This window comes from Cyprinus carpio, chromosome A17, assembly GCF_018340385.1.
Source record: "Cyprinus carpio isolate SPL01 chromosome A17, ASM1834038v1, whole genome shotgun sequence".
NCBI classification, from domain to species: domain Eukaryota; kingdom Metazoa; phylum Chordata; class Actinopteri; order Cypriniformes; family Cyprinidae; genus Cyprinus; species Cyprinus carpio.
Genome location: NC_056588.1, coordinates 26340004 through 26354795, shown reverse-complemented (window position 1 = coordinate 26354795; position 14792 = coordinate 26340004). Strand labels below are relative to the sequence as shown.

Here is a 14792-nt window from a genome sequence, read left to right as displayed (position 1 = left end):
TTGGGTTGACAGGAGGTTCAGTGGACATTTGTATTTTAGGGCGTGAGGTTCTAGTTAAATTGGATTTTAACGCGTAAACAACATGTTAAATACGCGTATTAAATACGTGTCGTTTACTCGTGAAAAATCAGCGCGTGAAATACGTGTTAAATACGCGTGAAGTACGCATTAAAAATCAGTTTGAACAGGTCAATGTCACTGGGTGCTGAGGACTTGGGTCAAACCACTTCTGTGAGCTTATGGGGGTGTAACATTCATAGACTAGGCAACCACCATTTAACATGCTATAGATCAGCTTATTCAGCCTAATTATTTTCTTGTATAGCCTATAGAAATAATATATTTAAATTGCAGTTTTATGAAAAACCACTCATGCCTTTTTGTAAATAAACACATTAGCAGACATTCTAGCTTTAATAGTGATCGAACTTAAAGGGTTGGTAACTAAGCAACTAATCTGTTTTATGGATGGTAACTGTAAATTGATTACTAAAATTTTATCAATAATTAGTTTCACTACTAGTTAATGCAAAAGTAATATTATTACAATAACTAAATTACTAGTAACTAGTTACTGCTCAAAAAATTATTTCATTTGGACATTCTCCTGCTGAGAAATAACTGATAAAAATGTAAGAAAAATCTGAGTGCTCAAGAGAAATTTTTGATATCCGTCTTATTTGACATTCAGTATCTCAGGACATAAATAAGGTAAGTTAAGGTGTATCTGTTTTAAATTTTGTGGTGATAGTATAAAGTATCCAAAAGTTACAGTATTTTGTAATAAAATAGGCCTTTTTGTTTAGCTCTTGACTAGCAACTAAATTCCCAGTTATGCCCAGTTTTATGAAAAATTCGACTAAAATGAAATTGCCTCGTTTTTCTCCACTCATGCCTTTTTGTAAATAAACATTAGTAGACATTCTAGCTTAACAGGGATCAAACTTAAGTTAGCATCAAAGCATTAACATTTGTGTGGGGAAAACAGTTACAATGGAGGTAAGCAATCAATGCAGGTTTAAGATACGGACCATTGCAATCAATATCTGTCTTTGGAAAACAATCATCTTTGTAATCAACAGCTTGTGCTTACATTTACAGCTATCGCCTGCAGGTGGCACTTATTGAAACCTCTTTTTCTTCAGCAATTCTGCACTTCTTGTTCAGCCATTATGCACTCATCAGACAATCAGTAATTAGGTACACAAGTGATGTTTTTAAGACATAAGTATTTAAGACTTTCAGGATTAGAATGAGAGCTTGTGCTGGGGTCAGGACAACAGAAGTATTCTACTGCTACCACCATTAAAAATCCTTCTATTTCCTTTCTAAACTGAAGGGTACAGTGAATATAGGCAATATTGACTTGTAGCCTAAATGATTAACTAACAATCTGGTCAACATAATGTTCTTCATTTGAAGCACAATTCTATAAGATAGGTAACTTACTGAAAAAGTGTTGGTGCATAAATGTTTCACTGAGCTGAAATTTAAACTTAAAACATATCAAGATAAACGAAATAAAAAGAAAATCTAGTGTTTTAAGCGCTTCAAACTGAACATCTCATGGCTCAATGTCTTATGGACTATCCTCCATTGCAGTCACATGCCCCTCAGATGGCCAACTCCTGTAGTTTGGCCTTCTTGATCTTTGGCCTTGGCTAAACCAGCTGGCCACACTCTCTCTAGCAGCAAAATCTTCCAGACTTGGCCCCTCTACACTGATTCTGATCAGATCGTCCACTGTGTCTGAATGAAGGGATGCTCTAGTGTCTGATTTGAACAGCTGAACAGTCCCTAAACAGCTCATACTACTGTCTCAGCTATTAAAATAGTTCAGTTTTGTATGTAATAGCAAAGTGATTATATTTCGTTTCATTTTTGTATTAAGTTCATTTAGAAAAACGTTTGGAGCATTTTTTTGTTTGTTAAATATAAATTTTAGTTGTTTTTTTAAGTAATGGCCAAGCGGCCAGCGGCAGAAAATGAGCCTATGTTTGATCAATTTAGCCTTCTCAAATCATCACGACTTGCCTAAAATAAACTCTATACATATCAAGAGTTCACGTTCAAGCATATAACAATGTTTAAACATTAGACCCAGATAAATGTGCGCTATATCCAACAGTTTGTGCGGAGACGTTTCAGGGCTGAATTTCCCAAAAGCTTCGTAAGCCTAAGAAGTTCGTCAAAAAAGGTCGTACGACTGATCTTAATATTACGGTCTGTTTCCCAAAAGCATCGTAACTTAAGTAGCACTTGAAAATCATCGTAGATCTACGGGTGCTCTGGAGTAATCATAAAGCCCTAAGTGCATCGTAAGAAGACCGATTTATGCGGTCAGGTGACAGGACATTCGGCAGATTACACCTTTAACTTGATTCAAGTGCAATGTGATTATAGTATAAGGATTTGATTGTGCTTTATTGTACACTTTATGATTCATTTTCTTTATTTTTCTAATTGTTTTAATTTATGAATGAAATAATTAAAAAGGGCAAAAAAATAGAAATACACATTTAAATTTAATGACTGAACAAAAAAAAAAAACGAATAAAAGAGTAATGTAGGAAATGCTTCAAAGACTGGGGGAAAAAAACATATGTCAATGACTTGCTGAAGTGCACGAAACCCAGCCATGTACTGGACCCCGGAAATAACATCTCTCTCTCTTTCTCTCTCTCTCTATACTGTATATAAAGTATATTATATATTATTATGTAAAGTATAATATTATACACTATAATATAACATTGTATTGTATTATAGTTATTATATCCAAGTTGTCTCTCTGGAACGCAGAATTGGGGTAATGAGGAGTCAGGATCAGCAACTTCATCCTTGCCACAGACTCAGAAAACACTAGTTTATTAGTAAATAATTCATATATCTCCTTCCTATTTCCCCCTGTCACATTTATGGTAATTACTTTTGCCGGTGCTTTGCGGCAAGCTTGAGCTTATTGCGTGTATTCTGAACGCAGAACTGTTCAGCTGCACTGCTGCTGGCGGGACACTAAACACCGTCGAGCCACTCTTGACAGTCGTGGTAGCATGGTCTCGTGTTGTTTCCAAAAGCGCAGCAATTTTTTTTCATCACTAATTGATGGATGTCTAAAATATGAAAGTAAGATAACTAGATAAAACATGATCAGTGGAAAATTATGCACCATTATTTAGAGCAGATTCTCCTGATAAAAAAGAGCCCAGAGTCTGTCATTTATATCTAAAGATTTTTCTCATGAATTTATAACACACATAAAACAGCACAGAGAGCATGTAGTTTAGCCATAATTTATGGTAGCTGTCATGTAGCCTTTTCGCTCATAAATTCATGAAACATTCATATATATTGTAGAAATCGACACGTCACTATTTGCAGAAAATTCTCCAGATTAAAAAGTGTCGAGACCATAAACCATCATTTAGATCTAAAGATATCTTTCATAAAACTATAAAACATAGAAAAAAATTAGGTCATGTAGCTTAGCAAAAAAATCTGAGGTTTCAGTCCCGTGCTGTTTTAGCTCTTAACTTCACCAAACATGCATAGATGCTTTGATCAGATCGAAAGATTTCGTTCATAGAGCTGTGACACATGAAAGCAGAATGGCGCACTGAGGCTGCAAAGAAAAACAGCTCTAAGCTTCACGTTTCGTTTTCATTTATAACTTCAGGAAACATGCATACTGTAGATCATTATTTTCAGAAAATTCTCCCAATTAAAATGATTCTAGAGATACCAAAATCCATGGATGAGATCCAAAGATATTGCTCATATTGCTATAACACATTAAACCCAACAGGCGCACTTCAGGCGCAGCAGGACAAATAACTGTAGTTTCACTTTGCGCTTTTATTCATAACTTCATGAAACATCCATAGATCATGCAAAATTGGACGTCATTATTTTCAGAAAATTCTCCCGATTAAAAGGAGCTCAAACTCATAATTCGTTCATTTTATCTAAATATATTACTTACGATATTATCACACACATGAAACCATTAATTTGAGAAAAAACATAGGTTATGTATATAACTTCATGAAACATGCATAGATCTTGGAAAATTGCGTCATTATTTTCAGAAAATTCTCTCGATTAAAATGAGCCCAATCATACAATAATCTGTCATTTAGATCTGAAGATATTCGTCATCGAATTATAACACATAAAACTCCAAATGCGCAAATGCTGCAAAATTCTCATGGTTTTATACCTTTATCAATTCATGAAACATGTTCTGATTGTGGAAAATGGCACATCATTATTTACAGCAGAATGTAAAACCTATACTGTTTCTGTCTATATATATATATATATATATATATATATATATATATATATATATATATATACACACACACATATCCCTTAATCACTGGACCTTTCCTTAATTTTTTAAAAGTGTTACCTTCATCTCAGGGGCATGAAACTTTGTGACTTTTCCTAAATAATCTATCTAAACATGCACAAAAAAACTGGGCTTGATTTGGTTGTTCTAAAGGTGTGTAAAAAAAAAAAATTACCGTTTAAGGTGTTTGGGGTCAAAATGACCCCACTCTGAAAATGAATGGGAAAATGAAAAAAATGACTTTTTAAAATTTTGTTTGTCAAAAAATAAAAGTAAATCCATTATAAATCTAAAATTTTCTACATATAAACAAAGGTCTGGTCCTAGAGCATAAATAAAAAGTAGAACGAACTTTTTATCTCATATACACACACACACACACAAACACACAAATGTATGTAACTGCAACAGAGAGCATTTTTACAGAAATTGGCTAATAAAATAAACAAAACTGGCATAAATCTAAAAAAAAAAAAAAAATTACATTTAAATCAAGGACTGGTCCTAGAGCATAAACACAAAGTGGAACGAGCTTTCTATCTCATACACACACACACAAACACACACACACACAAACACACAAATGTATGTGACTGCAACAGAGAGCATTTTTATAGAAATTGGCAAATAAAATCAGCTAAACTGGCATAAATCTGAAAAATGTCACATATGCAACATGGAAAAAGCATGTTCCATAATTGTTGATAAAATAATTTTTTTCTGAAATAAATAGTGTGTGTGGTGATTACAGTCATGTCATAGTGGTGACTTGTAATGTTTCTGCAAATGTATGTATAATAATTTGCAAAAGCAGAACATTCAAAATATATCAGACAACAACAACAAACTTTGACAAAAATACAGATTTTTTATGTATTTCAAAATGTTTAAATATATATTCACAAAAAATATATATCATAAAGTTGTGAGAAGTTGAAGCATCAAGAAAAATGAAGTGAAAATGAGTCTCTATTGACCTCTATTGGATACATGTGGTCATTGCACTTTAATTCCTTAACTATAAGAAAAAAAGTTTTTCGACTAACCTCCAGATGGCAGTATTCTATCCCTAACACATAGAGCAATGTCCAAAAACTATTTAGATTTAATTAAAAATCATATTTCATGTGCCAATTTATGACCTAGTTATGTAATTGTGCAGTAAATAGGTAAAAAACTTCAAAATTTCCACAAAAACACAGCATAAATGTATAGTTGAGAAGTAAATAAAAAAATGACATATGGTTTTCCATATAAAAAAGGTATATTTCCTTATGCAGTCGCTCTTTAAATGTTTGGGGTCAGATTGATTAAGCGTTATCTTTTTTAACAGTGATTAAGGTATCATTTTAAAGCTTATAAATTCAGCTTTTGAATGCATCCAATCATCTTGATCAACACCTAACCAGTGCTGCCTACGTCCTCTAAACCGGAGTGTATATTATTTGGGGGCTTTGACAAAACTTGAGTGAGGCATTACTTCAAATTCAAAACAACAATTTCAAAACTGTAAAGGGCTAAGACAAGGACTCCCTTGGTTCCAAATGCTGTAAATTTTGATTACTTCCTGATATCACCACAAAATTTAATTCATATACAGCACACATGGAACATCACCAAAAATAATTTATCCTACCTTATTTCTTTCACGAGATATTGAACGTCAAATACCAATATGAAAAATTTCCATTAACCACACTAAATTTACCTATTTCTCAGCATGAGAATATTCAAATGCAAAAAAAAAAAAAAAAAAAAAAAAATTCTCATTAAAATTTCTACCAGACTATACCTTTTGACTCTCCTTGCTACAGTCGTGGAGTTATGAGTCAGTATTTTTGTGTAAAAACAACAGTATTTAAAAATATTTCGGGGAGTCAAGGGCTAAACAAAAAGGCATGTTTTGTTACAAAATACTGTAACTTGTGGATACTTTATACTATCGCCACAAAATTTGAAACATATACACATTAACTTACCTTATTTATGTCCTGAGATATTGAATGTCAAATAAGACAGATCTCTTGAGCACTCAATTTTTTCTTACATTTTTATCAGTTATTTCTCAGCAGGAGAATGTCCAAATGATTTTTTTCCCCACTGAAAGTCAGAGTTGAGCAGTAACTAGTTACTAGTAATTTAGTTATTGTTATAATATTACTTTTGCAGCAACTAGTAGTGTAACTAATTACTAATAATATTTCAGTAATAATTTTACAGTAACCATCCATAAAACAGATTATTTGCTTAGTTACTAACCCTAAGTTTGATCACTATTAAAGCTAGAATGTCTGCTAATGTGTTTATTTACAAAAAGGCATGAGTTGTGAAAAATTAGTTTTTCATAAAACTGCAATTTAAATATATTTTTTCTATAGGCTATACAAAAAAAAAAAAAAAAGAAAAAGAAAAGAAAAAAGACAAAATAATTAGGCTGAATAAGCTGATCTATAGCATGTTAAAAGGTGGTTGCCTAGTCTATGAATGGTACACCCGCCTAAGCTCACAGAAGTGGATTGACCCAAGTCCTCAGCAGCCAATAACACTGACCTGTTCCAAATGATTTTTAATGCATACTTCACGCCTATTTAACGAGCTGATTTTTTTTCACGCGTAAACGACATGTATTTAACGCGTTAAATACGTGTTGTTTACGCGTGAAATACGCGTATTTAACGTGTTGTTTACGTGTTAAAATTCACGTGTTTTTGAACCTCTTGGCCTTCCATAGGAAACAGCGCCTGCGGAACAAACACAAAAGTGCGTGCATCTAAGGAATATATTGTAATTCAACATTTTAAGAAACACAACAAACTATCTGAAGGAAAATCTGTTGTGAGATAAAATAACACCACAGTAATAAGATCGATGCGAAATGATAGTAATAATAAAAGAGTGACATTAACTTTTCATAATTTGTTTGGGTTTAAAATTTTGTTAATAATTTCGCACAATTATGCAGCTGCTGAAACGCACTAGTTGTTTTCAAATGAAACAATGTTACACTAACACGATTCCCGCCATCATTTGTCGAATCGCTACGCAAACCGGAAGTGACGTCCTCGCGGCGATTCGAATCGCGCTTAGGAGAGCCGCTCTTTCACCGGTTCACGTGATGCTTTAGTAATTCTCAGCGCGTGTGTGTTGTATCGTGTTTGTTTGTTTGTTTGTTTGCTTGCTTGCTTGCTGTGATGGATCAGGGTGCAGTAGATGAGTTGTACGAGGCGTTCGCTGTACTGGCCGGAAGTGACCCCGATCACTGCTCTTATCCCAAGGTAACAACCTGTATATGAATCATAGACTGTAGAAATATATGAGTGTGTGTGTGTGTGTGTGTGTGTGTGTGTGTGTGTTAGATGTTTTTCTATACTGGTGAGGAGTGGAGACTTAAACCTGAATACACACCAACTCATGAGGACTTCTATCACCTAAATTGAGGTCTCCACAGTAAACAAGCTAAAAAATCACACAGAAATAAGTTTTTGAAAATTTAAAAATGCAGAAAGTTTCCTGTGAGGTGTAGGGCGATAGAATATACAGATTGTACAGTATAGAAACCATTACACATATGGGGAGTCCCTATGCAAGCGTGTGTGTGTGTAAAGGTGTTTGGTTGTTTGTTTGAGAGGGAGTGTGTGTGTGTGTGTGTGTGTTTGTTTGTTTGTTTGAGAGGGTGTGTGTGTTTGTGTTTGTTTGTTTGTTTGTTTGTTTGTTTGTTTGAGAGGGAGTGTGTGTGTGTTTGTTTGTTTGTTTGTTTGTTTGTTTGTTTGTTGAGGGAGTTGAGTTGTGTGGTGTGTGTGTGTTTGTTTGTTTGTTTGTTTGTTTGAGAGGGAGTGTGTGTGTGTTTGTTTGTTTGTTTGTTTGTTTGTTTGTTTGAGAGGGTGTGTGTGTGTGTGTTTGTTTGTTTGTCTGAGAGGGTGTGTGTGTGTGTGTGTGTGTGCGCGCGCACGCGAGTGTATGTGTAAAGGTGTTTGTTTGCTGTGGCAGGTTGAGGGTTGTTTGGGTGTTCAGCTGTGTGTGTGTGTGTGTGTGTGTGTGTGTGTGTGTGTGTGTGTGTGTGTGTGTGTGTGTGTGTGTTTCAGGGCTACATGAAGAGGCAGGCCGTGTTTGCGTGTAACACGTGTGTTCAGTCTGGTATGGACCCCGCCGGTGTGTGTCTGGCCTGTGCAAACACGTGTCATGATGGACACGACATCTGTGAACTGTACACCAAAAGGTCTGAAAGATTCCCCTTCATCTGATCAGCACTTCTGTAGCCTTGAGATTGACTGAAATATTTCATTTGTCGAGCAGAATGTGTGACGCAATCGTGACACTCACTGAGAAATCTCTGAGGGAAACACTGTATTTTTTCTGTTCTTCAGATTAAATGTTTGTTCATGAGTGTGTGTGTTTGTTTTCTCACAGGAATTTTCGTTGTGATTGTGGCAATGAGAAATTTCATGGCTTCAAATGCAAACTTCATACTGTAAGTGTCACAAATGATGAACGTTTGTGTTTGTCCTGATGTTTTACGTGATCTAATGTGTTGTTCTGTAATGTGACGTTCAAAGGACAAAGAAGGACAGAATGTGAAGAACTCGTACAATCACAACTACTTCGGACGCTACTGCTCGTGTGACAGACCGTATCCTGATGAAGACGATCGGGTTCGTGACCCTTCTGACCCGCAGCGATTACTGTATGATGAAGGCTAGTGGTGATTTACCTGTTTTTCACTTGTTTTCACTCTTTCGGTTAATGAAGAAATGATCCAGTGTATCGTGTGTGAAGACTGGTTCCACGAGAAGGTGGAGACACACACACACACACACACACACACACACACACACACACACACACACTGTGATTTATTCTGGTGTTCTGCTGGCTGATCTTCTTCTTGATGTTTCAGCATCTGCAGGCTCCAGCGGTGGACTGTGAGGCGCTGATGGAGATGATCTGCGGTCGCTGTATGACTCGAGCGCCGTTCCTCTGGACGTACGCGGCTCATTTTGCAGGTGGGGCAGTTTGATTGTGTCTGTAGGACGTGGTCTTGTGTTTGTAGGATCTCTGCTGATGACAGAAGGTTGAGTTCATCACACTGCGGTCACTGCGTCATTGCTTTGCTAAAAGTTTAAAATGGTATCTATATCTTTTTTTCTGTTCTCTTCTAGTTTCTCCTGTAAATAAAGAAAGCCTTTGTAAAGAGCAAACGAATGCTAATGTGATGCCAGATGAAAAGGGAAAATGTTTACGCACAAGTGGCCACGATATGCCCTCAGCGAGTCTGTGCTCTCAGCTGGAGGAAGCGGTGAGAAACAGCTTGTTGTGTGATTAACCTGAGTCCAGTGCAAACATGATTTGGTCCAGATTGGTGTCTCCCAGCCTGCACACAGTGTGACTGAGTGTTGTGTGTTCATCAGACGTCTGGAGCCGCAGGCCGCATGTCCAGCCCTGATTCAGTGACGGCTCAACAGCTCTCCAAAGTCACCAAATGTGTTTTAAATGAGCTCAAGGCCAAAGATGCGGCGAGCCCGAGGGCCGGCGCTGTGTTCTGGCCTTATTTCTGGAGAGCAAAACTCTGCACATGTACCGACTGCAAGGTGGGTTTCGGTTTTGAGTATGAATTTTAAAAGCAAACTTTTATTCTAGAGGATCGTAAATGGTTGATTGACAAATGTAGTAATACTTTATCCATACGAGAGTCTTTTTTCTGTAATGATCTATTTTTATGTTAAATATTATGTATAGAGAATGTATGTAAAGATGGGTGTTCCTTTCCTGCTGGACGAGTCGGACACACTGCTGGCTCATGAGGAGAAAGCCAAAGCTGAAACACTGACGAGCGAAGAGCTGCTGCTGTCCTGCATCACCTCACTGAACCACGTGCAGCAGCTCGAGATCATTCACCGTAAGAGAGCGTGTGTGTGTGTGTGTCTGTGAGCGTGTCTGTGAGCGTGTGTGTGAGGGTATCTGTGCGCGTGTCTGTGAGCGTGCGCGTGTCTGTAAACGTGTCTGTAAGCGTGTGCGTGTGTGAACGTGTCTGTGAGCGTCGTATCTCTGCGCGTGTCTGTGTGAGCGTGCGCGTGTGTGAGCGTGTCTGTGTGCGTGTGTGAGCGTGTCTGTGAGCGTGTGCGTGTGTGAGCGTGTCTGTGAGCGTGTGCGTGTGAGCGTGTCTGTGAGCGTGTGCGTGTCTGTGTGCGTGTGTGAGCGTGTCTGTGTGCGTGTGAGCGTGCGCGTGTGCGTGTCTGTGTGCGTGTGTGAGCGTGACTGTGAGCGTGCCTGTGAGCGTGTGCGTGTCTGTAAACGTGTCTGTGTGCATGTCTGTGAGCGTCGTATCTGTGCGCGTGTCTGTGAGCGTGCGCGTGTCTGTAAACGTGTCTGTAAGCGTGTGCGTGTCTGTGAGCGTCGTTTCTGTGTGCGTGTCTGTGTGCGTGTGAGCGTGTGGGTGTCTGTGAGCATGCACGTCTGTGTGCGTGTCTGTGAGCGTCGTATCTCTGCGCGTGTCTGTGTGAGCGTGCGCGTGTCTGTGTGCGTGTGTGAGCGTGTCTGTGTGCGTGTGTGAGCGTGTCTGTGAGCGTGTGCGTGTCTGTGTGCGTGTGTGAGCGTGTCTGTGTGAGCGTGTCTGTGAGCGTGTGCGTGTCTGTGAGCGTGTGCGTGTCTGTGAGCATGAGCGTGTCTGTGAGCGTGTCTGTGAGCGTGTGCGTGTGTGAGCGTGTCTGTGAGCGTGAGCGTGTCTGTGAGCGTGTCTGTGAGCGTGAGCGTGTCTGTGAGCCGTTCTGTGAGTCGTGTGTGGTGTCTGTGCGTGCATGCGTGTCTGTGTGTGTGTGTGCTGTGTGAGCCTCTGCGCGTGTCTGTGTGAGCGTGCGCGTGTGTGAGCGTGTCTGTGTGCGTGCGTGAGCGTGTCTGTGAGCGTGCGTGAGCGTGTCTGTGAGCGTGTGCATGTGAGCGTGTCTGTGAGCGTGTGCATGTCTGTGTGCGTGTGTGAGCGTGTCTGTGAGCGTGTGCGTGTGAGCGTGTCTGTGAGCGTGTCTGTGAGCGTGCGCGTGTCTGTGAGCGTGTGCGTGTCTGTGAGCGTGTCTGTGAGCGTGTCTGTGTGCGTGTGAGCGTGTCTGTGTGAGCGTGTCTGTGAGCGTGTCTGTGTGAGCGTGTGAGCGTGTGCATGTGAGCGTGTCTGTGTGCGTGTGAGCGTGTCTGTGAGCGTGTGTGAGCGTGTCTGTGAGCGTGTCTGTGTGAGCGTGTGCGTGTGAGCGTGCGCGTGTCTGTGAGCGTGTCTGTGTGAGCGTGTCTGTGAGCGTGTCTGAGTGTGAGCGTGCACGTCTGTGTACGTGTCTGTGTGCGTGTGAGCATGTCTGAGCGTGTGCGTGGCTGTGAGCGAGTGAGTGAGTGTGTGTGTGTGTGTGTGTGAGAGAGAGAGTATGGCCCTGTTATTAAAACATCTCTATATACACACACATGTACACTGGTGGCCAAAAGCTTTGAATAATTAAACTTTTATTTTTTTTTAAATCTCTTTGAAAGAAGTCTCTTCTGCTCTCCAAAACTGCATTTAATGGATCCAAAAATACAGTAAAAACAGTAATATTGTGATTTTTTTTTTTTTTTTTTTTTTTTTTTTTTTTTTTTACAATGTAAAACAGCTGTGTTCTGTGTGAATCTCTGTTAAACTGTAATGTATTTCTGTGATGCGCAGCTGTATTTTCAGCATCATTACTCCAGTCTTCAGTGTCACATGATCTTCAGAAATCATTCTAATATGATGATTTGCTGCTCAAGAAACATTTCTGATTATTATCAGTGATGAAAACAATTGTGCTGCATTGTAATTTTTGTGGAAAATTGTGTTGATTTTTTTTTTTATGTTTTATTTGATGAATAGATTGAACAGCATTCAAAAGAACATCATTTATTTGAAATATAAATTAAGTGGAAATTAATGTAACGCATCATTGCTGAATAAAGTGTTAGTTTCTTTTTTTTTTTATCTTGCTCTCTGAAGGATCATGTGACACTGAAGAATAAGAGACTTTAACATGAAAAAGTTCTTAACTAGACCAAACTTTTGACCCCCTGTGTTTGTGTGTCTTGTTTTAAAGAGGATTTGTTATAGAAGTGCCTTTTGATTTTAAATGTGGACTTTTTCTTGTCTCTAGAGTACAATGACTTGAAACATGAGCTGCATGAGTTTCTTCAACAATCTGCAAACCAGAGAAAGGTAAAGATGAGAATAGCTTCTATGTCAGTCACTGAGAAAAATAAGTGAACCTCAATTCTAATGGATGTAGTTTGTTTATAGGATGTCACTCCTGAGGCTTTCCGTGAGTTTTTGGAGGAACTGCAAACAAGAAAGAAGAGACGGTTGAACTGAACCAATCAACATCACACAGAATATGATGAGATTTATCCTTAGGGTGGATCCACTTTAATAAAGTCTCAGAGCAAACACCATTGCTAGTGTGCAGACCTTTTAATTATTTCATAATTATATTGCTCTTTTTTTATTATTATTATTATTGTTATTGTTATCCCTCTAGATTCCCTCTGTTAATTCTCAGTAAGGCACCGTCACTGTCGGTCCAGTTTGACTTGCTCCAGGACTGCTGATATAACAGCACTGGGACCTTTCACTGTTTGTGTTTGTTCCATACTGTGTGTTATTATACAGTCACTCTTTCTGCAGTTACACTGACACACCAGAAGGTGGTGACAGTCGACTATTTATGAGTCAATGAAACGGTTTCGTTTCAAAACACTTCTACTACATTCGGTGATCTTCTCATTGTGATCATTCAAAATGTCCATGTAAGTTATATTCATGTGTGTAGATGGAGTGCTGTATGGACATGCTCCAGCTGCCATGTTTGCATTGTCATGTGACCTCCAGCATCAGTCACATGACTTCCCAGCCGTTCATGACTCATCAAAGGATAGTAAAGCATCTAATGGAGGTGCACTTGTGAATCTCGCTGGGGGTGTTTTGGTGTTATTTTTAGTTTTATTAATAGTGTGCTTCATTTCACACACTACAGCAGGAGTGTAGGTGAATTCAAACACTATCTGTCTTTATAAGTGAGGCACTGAATCCTAACCCACTTAAGCAGATTGATCAAGCACATATATTTATTCAGGAATCAACACCGCTATGTATTTATTAGCCGTGTTTATTGAACAGGTTTGTGTGCGTCACAATCACAGACTACAGCACTGATCCCAGAGCAGCTCCACAGCCTGACGTGCCTCTGGAAAGGGTGTCCTGTAGAAATTTTGTTAGTATAGAGTTTTTCATGGTACACATCATTTCACAGCAGCCTTACAGAGTCAGCTGTCCACATTTATCAGTGTAGAGCTGTATGATAATAGTCTGCTGATATAAACCATCACACAGTTGAGATTTGCTTTAGTATACAAACTTCACGTGAGAGCACTGTATGTATGCAGATGAAGTTGGACATACTTATAATTGTAAGTTTGGGGTTATGAATTTGATATGCAGTGATATAGGATTATGAATCTGTAAGGTTTCAGTTAATAATAGAAGAAATATTCAGGCATCTACAGTGTGCCAAAGACAACTGCTGCGAGGAGCGAAAAACTCAGTTTGATGTTGGTTAATTAAGGGGGAAAAAAGCCATGGGAGAAATTAGATGACGCTTCATCTAACTATACAGTCGAAACAGAATGACTGTAATTAAACAGATATTGAGGGTTATAGTAAGATTTTGTTTCTATTTTTCTTTTATTTAAAGCTGCAGTCCGTAAGTTTTGCCTCTTTGTCGCCATCTCTGTTTGAAAACCTGGAATTGGAGTTACTTGCGGAATTATCTTCCTTGTGTGAGTTGTACTCTGGCACAGCTCCAGCGCGGATGAATCTAATGTTTTGAGGAGTGTGTGTGTGTGTGTGTGTGTGTGTGTGTGCCAGTCAGTCACTGCACCCATGTGAATCCTGTACTTAGTAATCATAGATTCTAGCCTACTTCTCAGAATATATGACCCAAATAAGAATTTTCACCGTATATTGTCATCTGAACAAGTAACAAGTCCGCCACGTTTGTTCTGACTAACTGAGGAAAAAAGCATTACAATAAATCACGCTACCACTGGTGATTAAATCTAATGATTGATTAGCTCATATCACATCAAACCATGCAAATTATTATTATTGTTATACTTTGTTCTCCCTTTGTTAATGTTAACAGGATCAGCATTGCGTGACTATAAGTGTATTATCATGTAGATTTCAATTTCTGTACAGTCTAATCTCTAATTGTCATACTATTCGAATTTCATATTAAGAAATTCTTTTAACCCAAAAAGAAAAGTATGCTCCCTATGAACTGGTTGTCTTTAAAATATCTATCTCTATCAGAAGCACATTTAAAACTGGAATATAATTTAATTTCATCCACATGTGTTTCATAAGCACATAATCCTTTATGGATTACAATCCGCCATCAAA

General features: G+C 38.3%; 2 protein-coding genes across 3 annotated transcripts in view; one reads left to right on the top strand and one right to left on the bottom strand.

The window, feature by feature from the left end:
* LOC109061160 (CDAN1-interacting nuclease 1-like) overlaps nucleotides 1-14792 on the bottom strand; it is a 790471-nt gene that overhangs the window by 316845 nt on the left and 458834 nt on the right. The gene's annotated exons all lie outside the window — the stretch shown is intronic.
* On the top strand, nucleotides 7392-12784 carry LOC109108294 (putative E3 ubiquitin-protein ligase UBR7). Its single transcript, XM_042774541.1, has 11 exons — nucleotides 7392-7629; nucleotides 8437-8570; nucleotides 8762-8822; nucleotides 8908-9002; nucleotides 9090-9144; nucleotides 9249-9354; nucleotides 9511-9647; nucleotides 9760-9939; nucleotides 10088-10247; nucleotides 12490-12551; nucleotides 12633-12784. The coding sequence occupies exons 1-11, from the start codon at nucleotides 7546-7548 to the stop codon at nucleotides 12702-12704; spliced, it is 1146 nt and encodes a 381-aa protein (XP_042630475.1). The 5' UTR covers nucleotides 7392-7545; the 3' UTR covers nucleotides 12705-12784.